The 16,074-nt window shown below is 61.4% G+C and overlaps 2 protein-coding genes and 1 long non-coding RNA gene across 3 annotated transcripts; 2 read left to right on the top strand and 1 right to left on the bottom strand.

The window, feature by feature from the left end:
* The first annotated feature begins 229 nt into the window (after positions 1-229).
* C31H2orf42 (chromosome 31 C2orf42 homolog) lies at positions 230-11,091 on the top strand. Its single transcript, XM_058042455.1, has 9 exons — positions 230-324; positions 1,531-2,366; positions 4,360-4,470; positions 4,746-4,880; positions 5,274-5,378; positions 5,998-6,105; positions 7,828-7,928; positions 8,001-8,163; positions 10,840-11,091. Exons 1-9 carry the CDS (start codon positions 299-301, stop codon positions 11,025-11,027), a joined length of 1,773 nt encoding a protein of 590 aa, XP_057898438.1. The 5' UTR covers positions 230-298; the 3' UTR covers positions 11,028-11,091.
* An 856-nt stretch (positions 11,092-11,947) lies between these two features.
* MRPS24 (mitochondrial ribosomal protein S24) lies at positions 11,948-15,442 on the top strand. Its single transcript, XM_058042448.1, has 4 exons — positions 11,948-12,013; positions 12,541-12,609; positions 13,446-13,557; positions 14,954-15,442. The coding sequence occupies exons 1-4, from the start codon at positions 11,987-11,989 to the stop codon at positions 15,235-15,237; spliced, it is 492 nt and encodes a 163-aa protein (XP_057898431.1). The 5' UTR covers positions 11,948-11,986; the 3' UTR covers positions 15,238-15,442.
* Positions 15,303-16,057, bottom strand: LOC131094863 (uncharacterized). Its single transcript, XR_009115805.1, has 3 exons — positions 15,745-16,057; positions 15,492-15,664; positions 15,303-15,368 (listed from the first exon to the last, which is right to left on the bottom strand). It is a non-coding gene; the product is annotated as an uncharacterized LOC131094863 (long non-coding RNA).
* Between the last annotated feature and the right edge of the window lie 17 nt (positions 16,058-16,074).

Consider the following 16,074-nt stretch of genomic DNA (forward strand, 5'->3'; position numbering starts at 1 on the left):
GGGAGAAAAGGCGAAATTTTTTGGGGGGAAAAGGGAAATTGAGGAATTGGGGAGGGAAAAAGAGAATTCTCGCCGCGGGGTCTGCTGGGAGTTGTAGTCCAAGCATCGTGAGGGGTTTAGCTCCCCTCGGACTACAACTCCCAGCAGCCCCCGCGGTGCACCACGTGACGCCAGCGGGCCAATAGGAGCGCGCCGATGGCGGAAGTGGAGCCGCTCTGACGGTGCTGCCGGCGGCGGTAACGGGGCCCAGGTACCGGGGCGGGCCCGGCGGCGGGGCTGACGTCACGGGCCGCCAGGGATGCTGGGAAACGCCGGAAAACGCCGGTGAGGGGGGACGGGACCCCCGGGGCTGGCTGTGATAGGAACCGGGGGCTGGGGGTGAGGGGAGAGACCCCCGGGCCTGGCCGTGAGGGGAGAGACCCCCGGGTGCGAGGGGAGGTGGCGCGGGGAGTGCCAGGGTGACCATTGGGGTGGCACAGGCACTAGATAGAGTGGCACAGACACTGTCAGGGTGGCACAGGGACTCTCAGAGTGTTCAATGGTTGGCACAGGGACTCTCAGGGTGGCGATTGGGGTGGCACAGGGTCTGCTGGGGTGGCACAGGGATTCTCAGGGTGGTCACTGGGGTGGCACAGGGTCTGCTGGGGTGGCACAGGGATTCTCAGGGTGGTCACTGGGGTGGCACAGGGTCTGCTGGGGTGGCACAGGGACTCTCAGGGTGGTCACTGGGGTGGCACAGGGGCTCTCAGGGTGACCATTGGGGTGGTACAGGGGCTCTCAGGGTGGTCACTGGGGTGGCACAGGGTCTGCTGGGGTGGCACAGGGACTCTCAGGGTGGTCACTGGGGTGGCACAGGGTCTGCTGGGGTGGCACAGGGACTCTCAGGGTGGTCACTGGGGTGGTACAGGGGCTCTCAGAGTGACCATTGGCATGGCACAGGGTCTGCTGGGGTGGCACAGGGACTATCAGGGTGTTCACTGGGGTGGCACAGGCACTGTCAGGGTGGCACAGGGACTCTCAGGGTGGCATAGGGCCTGTCAGGGTGACCATTGGGGTGGCACAGGGACTCTCAGGATGGCCATTGGCGTAGCACAGGGGATCTCAGGGTGGTCACTGGGGTGCCACAGGGCCTGTCAGGGTGGCACAGGGACTCAGGGTGGTCACTGGAGTGGCACAGGGACTCTCAGGATGGCCATTGGCATGGCACAGGGGATCTCAGGGTGCCACAGGGCCTGTCAGGGTGGCACAGGGACTCTCAAGGTGGTCACTGGGGTGGCACAGGGGATCTCAGGGTGCTCACTGGGGTGGCACAGGGCCTGTCAGGGTGGCCATTGGCACGGCACAGGGACTCTCAGGGTGCCACAGGGCCTGTCAGGGTGGCACAGGGACTCAGGGTGCTCACTGGGGTGGCACAGGGACTCTCAGGGTGGCCATTGGCACGGCACAGGGACTCTCAGGGTGCCACAGGGCCCGTCAGGGTGGTCGCTGTGCCCAGGCTCCCCCTGTGACCCCTCTCCCACGTCTCCTCAGCGCCATGGACCCGTGCCCGGGCAGGCCCAAGGCCCCGTCCTTCCTGTCCGACCTGGGCAAGGCCACGCTGCGCGGCATCCGCAAGTGCCCTCGCTGCGGCACCTACAACGGCACGCGGGGGCTCAGCTGCAAGAACAAGACGTGCGGGGCCGTGTTCCGGGCGGGTGCCCGCCGCGCCCCGGGCACCGCCGACGCCGTGCGCCTGCTGGGCGGCACCCAGGGCCAGCTGTACTCGGTGCGCCAGCGCCAGCGCCGCTGCTTCGTGGAGCTGGGGGTGTCCGAGACGGCCATCCAGACCCCCGAGGGCACCCTGATCACCCAGCTGAGCTCGGGGCGCTGCCACGCGCCCGCCTGCGCCGGCCGGGCCGAGGGGCAGTGCCAGCACCTGAAGCTGGCGCTGGGCTGCCGGGCCGAGGCCACGGCGCTGCCGCTCAAGAGCTCGGTGCTGGGCGCGGTGCAGGCGCCCGCCGAGGCCAAGCGCAGCCTGTGGGAGCTGGCCGCCGAGCCCTCGGGGCCGCTGGTGCAGAGGGTGACCAAGAGCGTGCTGGTGGTCAAGTGCCAGCCCAGCCCCAGGCACAGCCTGGGCTACCTGCACGCCAGCTTCGGGCAGCGCCGCTTCTCCTGCGCCTGCCGCGTGCCCGGCCACGGCCGTGCCAAGGGGGAGCGGCGGGAGGGCGAGGAGGAGGAGGGGGAGGAAGAGGAGGAGGAGGAGGAGGAGGAGGAGGAGGAGTCGCCCCCTGCGCGCTGCATCCATTTCCTGGCCTGCATCTGCGCCTTCGCCAGCGACGAGAGCCTGGCCCAGGAGTTCTCCGAGTTCCTCACGGCCGACGGCAGCGGTGGGAGCGGGCTGGGAATGCCACGGTCCCGAATGCCCTGGGCAGGGGTGGGGGACACCCTAAAAAACCTCCTGGGTCATTCCATGGTCCCAAATCCCCTGGGCAGGGGCTGGGGGACACCCTAAAAAACCTCCTGGTCCCAAATGCCCTGGGCAGGGGCTGGGGGAACCCTAAAAACCTCCTGGGTCATTCCATGGTCCCAAATGCCCTGGGCAGGGGGTGGGGGACACCCTAAAAACCTCCTGGGTCATTCCATGGTCCCAAATGCCCTGGGCAGGGGCTGGGGGACACCCTAAAAAACCTCCTGGGCCAGTCCGTGGTCCCAAATGCCCTGGGCAGGGGGTGGGGGACACCCTAAAAACCCCCTGGGTCATTCCATGGTCCCAAATGCCCTGGGCAGGGGTGGGGGACACCCTAAAAAACCTCCTGGTCCCAAATCTCCTGGGCAGGGGCTGGGGGACACCCTAAAAACCTCCTGGGTCATTCCATGGTCCCAAATGCCCTGGGCAGGGGCTGGGGGACACCCTAAAAAACCTCCTGGTCCCAAATGCCCTGGGCAGAGGGTGGGGGACACCCTAAAAAACCTCCTGGTCCCAAATCCCCTGGGCAGAGGGTGGGGGACACCCTAAAAACCCCCTGGGTCATTCCATGGTCCCAATTTCCCTGGGCAGGGGGTGGGGGCACCCTAAAAACCCCCATGGACCATTCCATGGTCCCAAATCTCCTGGGCAGGGGCTGGGGGAACCCTAAAAAACCTCCTGGGCCATTCCGTGGTCCCGAATCCCCTGGGCAGGGGGTGGGGGACACCCTAAAAAACCTCCTGGTCCCAAATCCCTTGGGCAGGGGGTGAGGGACACCCTAAAAACCTCCTGGGTCATTCCATGGTCCCAAATGCCCTGGGCAGGGGGTGGGGGACACCCTAAAAAACCTCCTGGTCCCAAATGCCCTGGGCAGGGGGTGGGGGACACCCTAAAAAACCTCCTGGTCCCAAATGCCCTGGGCAGGGGGTGGGGGACACCCTAAAAAACCTCCTGGGTCATTCCACGGTCCCAATTTCCCTGGGCAGGGGGTGGGGGACACCCTAAAAACCTCCTGGGTCATTCCATGGTCCCAAATGCCCTGGGCAGGGGGTGGGGGAACCCTAAAAAACCTCCTGGTCCCAAATGCCCTGGGCAGGGGCTGGGGGAACCCTAAAAAACCTCCTGGGTCATTCCATGGTCCCAAATGCCCTGGGCAGGGGCTGGGGGACACCCTAAAAAACCTCCTGGTCCCAAATCCCCTGGGCAGGGGCTGGGGGACACCCTAAAAAGCTCCTGGGTCATTCCATGGTCCCAAATGCCCTGGGCAGGGGGTGGGGGAACCCTAAAAACCTCCTGGTCCCAAATCCCTTGGGCAGGGGGTGAGGGACACCCTAAAAAACCTCCTGGGCCATTCCATGGTCCCAAATCCCCTGGGGAGTGGGCAAGGCTTGGGGGGCACCCTAAAAACCCCCATGGACCATTCTATGGTCCCAAATCCCCTGGGCAAGGGTTGGGGGGCACCCTAAAACCCCCACTGGTGCCAAATCCCCTGGGCAGCAAGTAGGGGTGGGGGGCTCACTAAAATCCCCCCTGGGCTCTGCCAGCAGCCATTCCATGGTGCCAAATCCCCTGGGCAGAAATGGGAGCGGGCAGGGCTTGGTGGGCACCCTAAAAACTCCCACCCTGGGCCATTCCATGGTCCCAAATCCCCTGGGCAGCGGTGGGAGCGGGCAGGGCTTGGGGGGCACCCTAAAAACCCTCGTGGGCTCTGCCAGTGCCCATTCCGTGGTCCCCCTGGGCGTTGGGTTTGTGCTGCCCCGTCCTGCTGTGAGCACAGGGATCCATGGGGCTGGGGGGCAGATCCCAGTGGGTTTGGGGTCTTTTTGCAGGGCTGAGAGCCCTGAACCCCCTCCCAGGGCAGGAACATTTGGGGTTCCTTTGGGACGTTTTAGGGACAGTCCCCGTGTCCCCAGGTCTCAAGGGGACGCTGATCCCGCAGCTGCTCCGGGGCCCCGGCCCCACAGCGCGGGCACGAGGGGCAGCCGCTGCCAGGGCCAGGAGGAGGAGGAAGGACCTGGGCACAGGTGAGTGTCCTGGGGAGGGCTGGGGGCTGCTCTGTGGGGTCACATCCAGCTGGGGAACCTCTGGATGAGCTCCGTGGGGTCACATCCAGCTGTGGGACCTCTGGAGCTGCTCCGTGGGGTCACATCCAGCTGTGGGACCTCTGCAGCTGCTCCGGGCATTAGGAACTCGTGGGGGTCCCTGGTTGTGGTGTGGGGGTGGAAGCCCAGAGGAGGGAGGTGACAGTGGGTGACAGTGGGTGACATTGGGTGGCACTTGGTGACAATCCCTCCCTCAGGCCCGCAGGTGTCCGGGCCCCTCCTGGCTCCAGAGCCAGCTCATCCCAACCCCAGGAGGAGCAGCCTGAGGAAGCTGCCCGTGGTCTCCTCCTCACCTTCCCCATCCTCATCATCCTCCTCATTGAAGAGACACGGTGAGCCCTGGGGCACTGCCAGCTCGGGGTGGGCACTGCCAGCTCAGGGTGGGCACTGCCAGCTCAGGGTGGGCAAGGGTTGATGGGGATTTGGGGAAGGAATTCCTGGATTGAGGATGAGGAGGGGCTGGGATGGAATTCCCAGAGCAGCTGTGGCTGCCCCTGGATCCCTGGCAGTGCCCAAGGCCAGGCTGGAGCCACCAGGGACAGTGCAAAGTGTGGGACCATGGTGGCACCAGAGGAGCTTTGGGGTCCAGGAGTGGCTGGGCAGTGTCACAGAGCCCTGGGGTGATGTTTGGGGACACAGTGATGTCCCAGTGGGCAGTGTCACAGAGCCCTGGGGTGGTGTTGGGGACACAGTGATGTCCCAGTGTCCCCTCGGTGTCCCCTCAGGCTGTCCCCAGGCGCTGGATGAGTCCCAGGTGTCCCTGTCCTTCCAGGAGTGGCTGGGCAGTGTCACAGAGCGCATCCACCAGACCATGCACTACCAGTTTGAGGGTGAGCGAGCTCCTGAGGGACTGGGATTGTCCCCTGGAGGTTCTGTGGGGTCCCTGGAGCCCGGCTGGGACAGCTGGGAATGCTCCCCTGGAGATGGGAGATTGCAGGGAGAGCTGGGAATGTTCACCCAGGGAAGGGAAAAGATCCTGAGAGAGCTTCCAGCACATTCCAGGGCCTGAAGGGAACATTCCAGAAGAGCTGGGGAGGGGCTGGGGATGGGATGAAACCCAAGCCATTCCACAATTCCACAATTCTCAAGCCCCTCTGCTCTTTGGGGGACATTTTGGGAACACTTTTGGTCCCTTTTCGGGAATACTTTTGGTCCCTTTCTGGGAATACTTTTGGTCCCTTTCTGGGAATACATTTTGGGAACTCTGTGTCCATTTTTGGGGATCATTTGGGAACACTTTTGGTCCCATTTTGTACCCTCACCATCCATGCCATTGTCACCATGCCCTCCTCCCGGTGACCCCAAAACAGCGACAGGGCGGGTGCGGCCTCCAAATCCCAAACATTTCCCTGGGAATTCCAGCACTGCTGACCCCATCAGCCACAGGGACATTTTGGGGTGACACTTTGGGCCCCCCAGCCCCTCCCTGATCCCGCTGTGCCCTCCCAGGCCACCCAGAGCCGCTGGTTTTCCACATCCCCCAGTCCTTCTTCGAGGCTCTGCAGCAGCGAATCTCCAGCGGCAGCGGCAAGAAGAGGCTGCCCAACTCCACCACGGGTGAGGAAAAAGGGGAAAAACACCCAAAAAAAGGGGGAGAAAACACAATAAATCCTGCTGGGAGCTGAGTGTGGGGCAAGGAGCAGGGGCACAGAGAGGATTCCGGGGTTTTTCTTGGGTGCTGGGGAGGGGGGAGATGGAAAAGGGGAGGGAAGGGGGGAAATAAAGGGGAAAATAAAGGGGGAAAAATAAAGGGAAAAAAAAGGGGGAAATAAAGGGGAAATAAAGGGGAAAAAAGGGGGAAAATAAAGGGGGAAAATAAAGGGGAAAAAAGGGGGAAATAAAGGGGGGAAAAAAGGAGGGAAAATAAAGGGGAGGGGAGAAAAATAAAGGGGGGGGAAATAAAGTGGGGGAAAGAGGAGTGGAAAAATAAAGGGGAAAAGGGGGGGGAAATAAAGGGGAAAAAAGGGGGGAAATGTGTGGGGAAATAAAGGGGGGAAATGGGAATGGAAAAATAAAGGGGAAAAATAAAAGGGGGAAAAATTAAGGGGGGGAAAGTAATGGGGGAAAAAGGGAGATGGAAAAATAAAGGAGGAAAAATAAAGGGGGAAAATAAAGGGGAAAAAAGGAGGGAAAATAAAGAGGAGGGGGGGAAAAGGAGGTGGAAAAATAAAAGGGAAAAAAGGGGGGAAAAGTGGGGGAAATAAAGGGGGGAAATGGGCGTGGAAAAATAAAGGGGAAAAATAAAAGGGGGAAAAATTAAGGGGGGGAAAAGTAATGGGGGAAAAGGGGGGATGGAAAAAAAGGGAAAAATAAAGGAGGAAAAATAAAGGGGGAAAATAAAGGGGAAAAAATGTAGGGAAAATAAAGAGGAGGGGGGAAAAGGGGGTGGAAAAATAAAAGGGAAAAAGAGGGGAAAAGTGGGGGGAAATAAAGGGGGGAAATGGGAATGGAAAAATAAAGGGGAAAAATTAAGGGGGGAAAAGTAATGGGGGGAAAAGGGGGATGGAAAAAAAAGGGAAAAATAAAGGAGGAAAAATAAAGGGGAAAAAAAGGAGGGAAAATAAAGAGGAGGGGGGAAAGGAGGTGGAAAAATAAAAGGGAAAAAAAGGGGGGAAAAGTGGGGGGAAATAAAGGGGGGAAATGGGCGTGGAAAAATAAAGGGGAAAAATAAAAGGGGGAAAAATTAAGGGGGGGAAGTAATGGGGGAAAAGGGAAAAAAAGGGAAAAATAAAGGAGGAAAAATAAAGAGGGTAAAAAAGGAGGGAAAATAAAGAGGGGGGGGAAAGGAGGTGGAAAAATAAAAGGGACAAAAAAGGGGGGGAAATGTGGGGGGAAATAAAGGGGGGAAATGGGGATGGAAAAATAAAGGGGAAAAATAAAGGGGGGTGAAAGTAAAGGGGAAAAATAAAGGGGGGAAAATAAAGGGGGAAAGGGGCATGGAAAAATAAAGGAGAGAAAAAATAAAGGGGGGGAAAATGGAGAAAAATGGGGAGAGGGAGGGATGAAAAAATAAATGGGGGAAAAGAGGAATAAAAAAGAGGGGGGAGGAGGGAGAAAGGGAATTAAAAAGTGGGAGGAAGGGGAGAAAATAAAGGGAGGAATGAGGGCAAAAATAAAGGGAGAAAAGAGGCAAAAATGGGGGAAAAGAAGCAAAAAAGGGAGGGAAAAGAAGGAAAAAAGGGGGGAAGGAGAGGAAAACCAAAGAGGGCTGATAAAAGCAAGAGGAGGGAGGCTCAGAGGGGCCGCAGCCCCCGAGCCCGCCCCGACCCCTCCCCGCAGCCTTCGTGCGCAGGGACGCGCTGCCCCTGGGCACCTTCTCCAAGTACACCTGGCACATCACCAACGTCCTGCAGGTCAAGCAGATCTTCGACACGCCCGAGGTAAGGCCGGGACACCCCCCCGGGCTCCCCCCAGCCCCTCGGGGCCGGCCCTGAGCGCTGCCCGGCCCGCAGGTGCCGCTGGAGATCACCCGGAGCTTCGTGCAGAACCGCGACGGCTCCTACGAGCCCTTCCGCAGCCCCCGCGTGGAGGTGGAGAGCGTGCCCGAGGGGCTGGGCCCGCACGACAGGCAGCCCCCGCTGCGGCCCCTGGAGCTGCAGACCTTCCTCAAAGTCGGTGAGGCTCGGGGGGGCACGGGGGGACCCCAAAATAGCGCCGGGAAGGGGCAGGGTGGGACCCCAAAACAGCCCCAGGAAGGGCGGAGTGTGATCCCAAAACAGCCCCAGGAAGGGGCAGAGTGGGACCCCAAAACAGCCCCAGGAAGGGGCAGGGTGGGATCCCAAAACAGCCCCAGGAAGGGTAGGGTGGGACCCCAAAATAGCCCCGGGAAGGGGCAGGGTGGGACCCCAAAATAGGTCTGGGGAGGGTAGGGTGGGACCCCAAAACAGCTCTGGGAAAGCCAGAGTGGGACCCCAAAACAGCGCCGGGAAGGGGCAGGGTGGGACCCCAAAACAGCCCCAGGAAGGGCGGAGTGTGATCCCAAAACAGCGCCCAGAAAGTGCAGGATGAGACCCCAAAACCCGCCTGGGAGGTGTAGAATGGGACCCCAAAACAGGCCCGGGGAGGGCAGGAATGGACCCCAAAATAGCCCCCGGGTAGGGCAGAGCATGATGCCAAAACAGCGCCCAGGAAGGGCAGGGTGGGACCCCAAAATAGGTCTGGGGAGGGCAGGAATGGACCCCAAAAGCCAGCTGGGAAAGCCAGAGTGGGACCCCAAAACAGCCCCAGGAAGGGCAGGGTGGGACCCCAAAACCCAGCTGGGAGAGGCACAGCATGACCCCAAAACAGCCCCAGGAAGGGGCAGGGTGGGACCCCAAAACAGCCCCAGGAAGGGCAGGGTGGGATCCCAAAACAGCCCCAGGAAGGGCGGAGTATGATCCCAAAACAGCGCCCAGAAAGTGCAGGATGAGACCCCAAAACCCGCCTGGGAGATGTAGAATGGGACCCCAAAACAGGCCCGGGGAGGGCAGGAATGGACCCCAAAATAGCCCCCGGGTAGGGCAGAGCATGATGCCAAAACAGCACCCAGGAAGGGCAGGGTGGCACCCCAAAATAGGTCTGGGGAGGGCAGGAATAGACCCCAAAAGCCAGCTGGGAAAGCCAGAGTGGGACCCCAAAAAAGCTTTGGGAAGGGCAGAGTGGGACCCCAAAACAACCCCCAGGAAGGGCAGAGCATGATCCCAAATCAGTGCTCAGAAAGGGCAGGGTGGGACCCCAAAACAGCGCCCAGGAAGGGCAGGGTGGCACCCCAAAATAGGTCTGGGGAGGGCAGGAATGGACCCCAAAACCCAGCTGGGAAAGCCAGAGTGGGACCCCAAAACAGCCCCAGGAAGGGGCAGGGTGGGACCCCAAAACCCAGCTGAGAGAGGCACAGCATGACCCCAAAACTCGGCCAGGAAGGGCAGAGTGGGACCCCAGAACCGCCCCAGGAAGGGCAGGGTGGGACCCCAAAACAGCCCTGGGAAAGCCAGAGTAGGACCCCAAAATAGCCTTGGGAAGGGCAGAGTGGGACCCCAAAACAGCCCCAGGAAGGGCAGGATGGGACCCCAAAATAGCCCCAGGAAGGGCGGGATGGGGCCCCAAAATCCACCTGGGGAGGGCAGGGTGGGACCCCAAAACAGCCCCCAGGAAGGGCAGAGCATGATCCCAAAACAGCACCCAGAAAGGGCAGGGTGGGACCCCAAAATCCACCTGGGGAGGGCAGGGTGGGACCCCTAAACAGCCCCAGGAGGTCCCAACTCTCCATAGGGTTGGGGGGCTTCAAGGCAAGGGAAAAGGGGGGTTCCGTGGGGTTGGGGGGCTTCAAGGCAAGGGAAAAGGGGGTTCCATGGAGTTGGGGGGATTCAAGGAAGGGCAGAGGGGGGGTTCCGTGGGTTTGGGGGTTCAGGGAAGGGGAGAAGGGGAGTTAATTAATGAGGTTGGGGTTTTCAGGGAAGCAGGGAAGGGAAGAAAGGGGCGTTCCATGGGTTTGGGGGGGTCCATGGAGGGGCAGAAGGGGGGTCTCCATGGAATTGGGGGGTCTCCATGGGTTTGGGGGTCCATGGAGGGGCAGTAGGGAGGGTTCTGTGGGGTTGGGGGGTCTCCATGAGTTTGGGGGTCCATGGAGGGGCAGAAGGGGGGTCTCCATATGGTTGGGGGGGTTATATGGGGTTTGGGGGTCCATGGAGGGGGAGCAGGGAGGGTTCTGTGGGTCCATGGAGGGGCAGAAGGGGGTCTCCATGGGGTTAGGGGATCTCCATGGGTTTGGGGGTCCATGGAGGGGCAGCAGGGAGGGTTCTATGGGGTTTGGGGGTCCATGGAGGGGCAGCAGGGGGGTCTCCATGGGGTTAGAGGGTCTCCATGAGTTTGGGGGTCCATGGAGGTGCAGTAGGGAGGGTTCTGTGAGGTTGGGGGGGTCCATGGAGGGGCAGAAGGGGGGTCTCCATGGGGTTGGGGGGGTTCCATGGGTTTGGGGGTCCATGGAGGGGCAGAAGGGAGGGTTCTGTGGGTCCATAGAGGGCCAGCAGGGGGCTCTCCATGGAGTTGGGGGGTCTCCATGAGTTTGGGGGTCCATGGAGGGGCAGTAGGGAGGGTTCTATGGGGTTTGGGGGTCCATGGAGGGGCAGAAGGGGGGTCTCCATGGGTTTGGGGGGTCTCCATGGGTTTGGGGGTCCATGGAGGGCCAGCAGGGAGGGTTCTGTGAGGTTGGGGGGGTTCCATGGAGGGGCAGCAGGGAGGGTTCTATGGGGTTTGGGGGTCCATGGAGGGCCAGCAGGGCCCCCCGAGGCAGCCCCCCACGCCGTGCCCCCCCAGGCCACACGTCCCCCACGCAGAAGGAGCCCACGCCCTTCACCATCGAGTGGATCCCCGACATCCTGCCCCGCTCCCGCCTGGGCGAGCTGCGCCTCAAGTTCCAGTACGGGCACCACGGGGGGCCCCGGCAGCCCCCCGGCCGCGGGACCCCCCCCGAGCCCCCCCTGGGCTCCGTCGCCTTCCCCTGAGCCCCCCGAAACGGGACGGGGGGCTCCGAGTGCGGGGGGCACCCGGGGGCACCCCCAGAATAAAGCCGTGCCACCCGCAGCGGGCTGAGCGTGTGTGTGCGTGGGCACCGGGATGGGGGGCACCCCAAAATGGGAGGGGGGGACACCTGTGAGACCCCGAAAGTGGATGGGGGACCCCTGAGAGACTCCCAGAATGGGAGGGGGGACACCTGGGAGACCCCAGGAGTGGAGGGTAAGGGGCAAGGGAGCTGGGAGACCCCCCAAAAGGCTCCCAGTTGCTCCCAGTAAGCGCCCATGAGGAGCCCAGTTCAGGAGTTCCCAGGACCCCCGGTACTCCCAGTATCCCCAGTGCTTGTAGTATTCCCAGTATTCCCAGTCCATCCCAGTATCCCCAGTGCTCCCAGTCCATCCCAGTATCCCCAGTGCTTGTAGTATTCCCAGTATTCCCAGTCCATCCAAGTGCTCCCAGTGTTCCCAGTCCATCCCAGTATCCCCAGTGCTTGTAGTATTCCCAGTATTCCCAGTCCATCCCAGTATCCCCAGTGCTCCCAGTCCATCCCAGTCCATCCCAGTATCCCCAGTGCTTGTAGTATTCCCAGTCCATCCCAGTATCCCCAGTGCTCCCAGTGTTCCCAGTTCATCCCAGTATCCCCAGTATTCCCAGTTCATCCCAGTATCCCCAGTGCTTGTAGTATTCCCAGTATTCCCAGTCCATCCAAGTGCTCCCAGTGTTCCCAGTCCATCCCAGTATCCCCAGTGCTCCCAGTCCATCCCAGTCCATCCCAGTATCCCCAGTCCATCCCAGTCCATCCCAGTGCTCCCAGTCCATCCCAGTCCATCCCAGTCCATCCCAGTATCCCCAGTGCTCCCAGTGTTCCCGGTCCATCCCAGTCCATCCCAGTCCCCCCCGTGCCGCCCTCCCGCCGCCAGGGGGCGCTGCTGCCGCTCCCTCAGCCAAGATGGCGGCGGCCGCGCGGGGCCTGCGGGTGAGGGGAGAGCGGGAATGGGGGGAAAACATCGGGAATGGGGAAATACCGGGAATGGGAAATACCGGGAATGGGAAATACCGGGAATGGGAAATACCGGGAATGGGGGAAAAACATCGGGAATGGGAAATACCGGGAATGGGGGACAAACACCGGAAATAGGGGACACTGGGAATAGGGACACTGGGGATGCGGCACACTTAGCCTGGGGCGCACTGGGGATGGGAGACACTGGGAATGGGGGTGACAAGGGACACCGGGAATGGGACACACCGAGGGTGGGGGCGCTGGATGAGAGGGCCGAGGGCTGCGGTGACACTGGGGACAGCGTGGGGACAGCTGTGGGGACAGCTGTGGGGTCACACAGCGCTGTCCCCACTGCGGGGACACCGGGGCTGCTCCGCTGCCGTCGCCCAGCGGCTCCTGGGGACACGCTGGCGGTGCTGGGGACAGGAGACTGCGATGTCCCCAGCCCTGGGGACCGGGATGTCCCCTGCCAGCCGTCCCCAGCCCTGTCCCCTGTGCAGGTCCTTCCCCGTGCCCTCCATGTCCCCAGCGCCACCCGGCAGCTCCACACCAGCCCCGTGTGCCTCAAGGTGAGTGCTCGGGGACCCTGCGGCCGTGTCCCCTTGTCCCTGCTGTTCCCTGACCCCGCTGTCCCCGTGTCCCTGACGCTGCTGTCCCCATGTCCCGCTGTTCCCAATGTCCCCTGACCCTGCTGTCCCCGCTGTCCCTTGTCCCCTGTTCCCCGACCCCATGTCTCCCTGTCCCCCTATCCTCGTGTCCCCGCTGTCCCCTGTCCCTTTGTCCCCGCTGTCCCCTGTCCTCGTGTCCCCTCTCTCCTGACCCTGCTATCCCCCTGTCCCCATGTCCCCCTGACCCCACTTTCCCCATGTCCCTGACCCCGCTGTCCCATCCCTGCTGACCCTGCTGTCCCTGATGTCCCCCGTCCATGTGTCCCTTGTCCCTGTCCCCAATGTCCCTGTGTCCCCAATGTCCCTTGTCCCTGTCCCCAGTGTCCCCTGTGCCTGACCCCGCTGTCCCTGTGTCCCCAATGTCCCCTTGTCCCTGTCCCCAGTGTCCCCTGTCGCTGACGCCGCTGTCCCTGTGTCCCCAATGTCCCCTTGTCCCTGTCCCCAGTGTCCCCTTGTCCCCTGTCCCTGTCGCTGACGCCGCTGTCCCTGTGTCCCCAATGTCCCCCTGTCCCTGTCCCCTGTGTCCCCAATGTCCCTTGTCCCTGTCCCCAATGTCCCTGTGTCCCCAATGTCCCTTGTCCCTGTCCCCAATGTCCCCTGTCCCTGACCCCGCTGTCCCTGTGTCCCCAATGTCCCTTGTCCCTGTCCCCAGTGTCCCCTGTCCCTGTCCCCAATGTCCCTGTGTCCCCAATGTCCCCTGTCCCCTGTCCCTGTCGCTGACGCCACTGTCCCCGCAGGCGCGGGCGGCGCGGGTGCGCGCGGGCAAGGGTGACAAGCTGGTGACGTACGAGCAGGCGCACGCCCCGCACCACATCGGGCACCGCAAGGGCTGGCTGTCCCTGCACACCGGTGCGTGACACGGGGACAGGGGACACGGGGGGACAGGGAGGTGGCCTGTGGGGACACGGGAGCATGGTGGGGACGGGGCAGCGTGGGGTACGTGGGCACCGTGGGAGCCTGGTGGGGACAGTGACGCGTGGTACCCATGGGCATCCTGGGGACAGGTCACACAACCCCTGTGGTGCCAGGACCACGGCTGGGCTGGTGCCACCAGTGCCACCGGTGCCAGTGTCCTCAATGTCCCCAGTGTCCCCAGTCTCCCCAATGTCCCCTGTGTGTCCCCCCAGGTAACCTGTGTGGCGAGGCAGGTGCAGCCCAGCAGGGAGGTCACCCAATGCCACACGTGTGTCCCCAATGTCCCCAGTGTCCCCAATGTCCCCAGTGTCCCCTCTGTCCCAGGTAACCTGTGTGGCGAGGCGGGCGGGCAGTGACCCAGTGTCCCCTCTGTCCCCAGTGTCCCCAATGTCCCCAGTGTCCCCAATGTCCCAGGTAACCTGTGTGGCGAGGCAGGTGGGCAGTGACCCAGTGTCCCCAATGTCCCCACTGTCCCCAGTGTCCCCAATGTCCCCTCTGTCCCCAGTGTCCCCAGTGTCCCCTGTCCCACCAGGTAACCTGTGTGGCGAGGCAGGCGGGCAGTGACCCAGTGTCCCCAATGTCCCCAGTGTCCCCAGTGTCCCCAGTGTCCCCTCTGTCCCAGGTAACCTGTGTGGCGAGGCAGGCGGGCAGTGACCCAGTGTCCCCTCTGTCCCCAGTGTCCCCAGTGTCCCCAAAGTCCCCAATGTCCCCAGTGTCCCCAGTGTCCCCTGTGTGTCCCCCCAGGTAACCTGTGTGGCGAGGCAGGCGGGCAGTGACCCAGTGTCCCCAGTGTCCCCAATGTCCCCTCTGTCCCCAATGTCCCCTCTGTCCCCAGTGTCCCCAATGTCCCCAATGTCCCCTCTGTCCCAGGTAACCTGTGTGGCGAGGCAGGCGTGCAGTGACCCAATGTCCCCTCTGTCCCCAGTGTCCCCAATGTCCCCAGTGTCCCCAGTGTCCCCAATGTCCCCAGTGTCCCCAGTGTCCCCTCTGTCCCAGGTAACCTGTGTGGCGAGGCGGGCGGGCAGTGACCCAGTGTCCCCAATGTCCCCTCTGTCCCCAGTGTCCCCAATGTCCCCTCTGTCCCCAGTGTCCCCAATGTCCCCAATGTCCCCTCTGTCCCAGGTAACCTGTGTGGCGAGGCAGGCGTGCAGTGACCCAATGTCCCCTCTGTCCCCAGTGTCCCCAATGTCCCCTCTGTCCCCAATGTCCCCAGTGTCCCCAATGTCCCCTCTGTCCCCTCTGTCCCCAGTGTCCCCAATGTCCCCAGTGTCCCCAATGTCCCCAGTGTCCCCAGTGTCCCCAATGTCCCCAATGTCCCCTGTGCCCCCAGGTAACCTGTGCGGCGAGGCGGGCGCGGCCCCGCGGGCCCTGGAGGACGCGTTCCTGCGGCGCTTCCTGGCCGGGACGTTCCCGGGGCTGCTGCTGGACGAGGCGGTGCTGAAGCGCCGCGGGAACCTGCTGGTGCTCTGCTGCCTCCTGGCGCGGGCGCTGCCGCCCCACAAGCTCTACTTCCTGCAGGGCTACGCCGAGACCCTGCTCGGCCACTTCTACAAGTGCCCCGTGCGCCTGGAGCTGCAGACCCTGCCCGCCCGCCTGCCATACAAGTTCATCTAGGGTGAACCTGGAAACGGCCCTAAAAATCCTGTAAATGGTCCTGGGAAACCTGTAAATGTTCCTGGAAAACCTGCAAATGGTCCTAAAGGAGGGATCTGGGGTGTACCTTACACGTACCTCCAGGAATAAACCTGTAAATGTTTCCAAAAAACCTGTAAATGTTCCTAAAGGAGTGCTCTGGGATGTGCCCTACAAGTTCATCTGGGGCTAACCTGGAAGCAGCCCTAAAAATCCTGTAAATGTTTCCAAAAAACCTGTAAATGTTCCTAAAGGAGTGCTCTGGGATGTCCTCAGTGTGCCCTACAAGTTCTTCTAGGGATAAACCTGTAAATGGTCCTGAAAAACCTTTAAATCTTCCTAAAGGAATGATCTGGGATGTGCCCTACAAGTTCCTCTAGGAATAAACCTGTAAATGTTTCCAAAAAACCTGTAAATGTTCCTAAAGGAGTGCTCTGGGATGTGCCCTACAAGTTCATCTGGGGCTAACCTGGAAACGGCCCTAAAAACCTGAAAATGGTCCTGGAAAACCTGTAAATGTTCCTAAAGGAGTGCTCTGGGGTGTGCCCTACAAGTTCCTCTAGAGATAAACCTGTAAATGTTTCCAAAAAACCTGTAAATGTTCCTAAAGGAGTGCTCTGGGATGTCCTCAGTGTGCCCTACAAGTTCCTCTAGGGATAAACCTGTAAATGGCCCTAAAACACCTATAAATGTTCCTAAAGGAATGGTCTGGAAGGTCCTGAGTGTGCCCTACAAGTTCCTCTAGGGAATAAACCTGTAAATGTTCCTAAAGGAATGATCTGGGACGTTCCCTACAAGTTCCTCTAGGGAATGAACCTA

This window comes from Melospiza georgiana, chromosome 31, assembly GCF_028018845.1.
Source record: "Melospiza georgiana isolate bMelGeo1 chromosome 31, bMelGeo1.pri, whole genome shotgun sequence".
Lineage (NCBI taxonomy): Eukaryota > Metazoa > Chordata > Aves > Passeriformes > Passerellidae > Melospiza > Melospiza georgiana.

Bases quoted from the DNA above. Each gene is read 5' to 3' on its own strand.
- C31H2orf42 (XM_058042455.1), top strand. From the start codon at position 299: ATGCTGGGAAACGCCGGAAAACGCCG. The intron at 5,379-5,997 runs GTGAGCGAGCTC...GTGCCCTCCCAG, and splicing joins CATGCACTACCAGTTTGAGG to GCCACCCAGAGCCGCTGGTT. The intron at 8,164-10,839 runs GTGAGGCTCGGG...GTGCCCCCCCAG, and splicing joins GCAGACCTTCCTCAAAGTCG to GCCACACGTCCCCCACGCAG.
- MRPS24 (XM_058042448.1), top strand. From the start codon at position 11,987: ATGGCGGCGGCCGCGCGGGGCCTGCGG. The intron at 12,014-12,540 runs GTGAGGGGAGAG...TCCCCTGTGCAG, and splicing joins CGGCCGCGCGGGGCCTGCGG to GTCCTTCCCCGTGCCCTCCA. The intron at 12,610-13,445 runs GTGAGTGCTCGG...CTGTCCCCGCAG, and splicing joins CCAGCCCCGTGTGCCTCAAG to GCGCGGGCGGCGCGGGTGCG.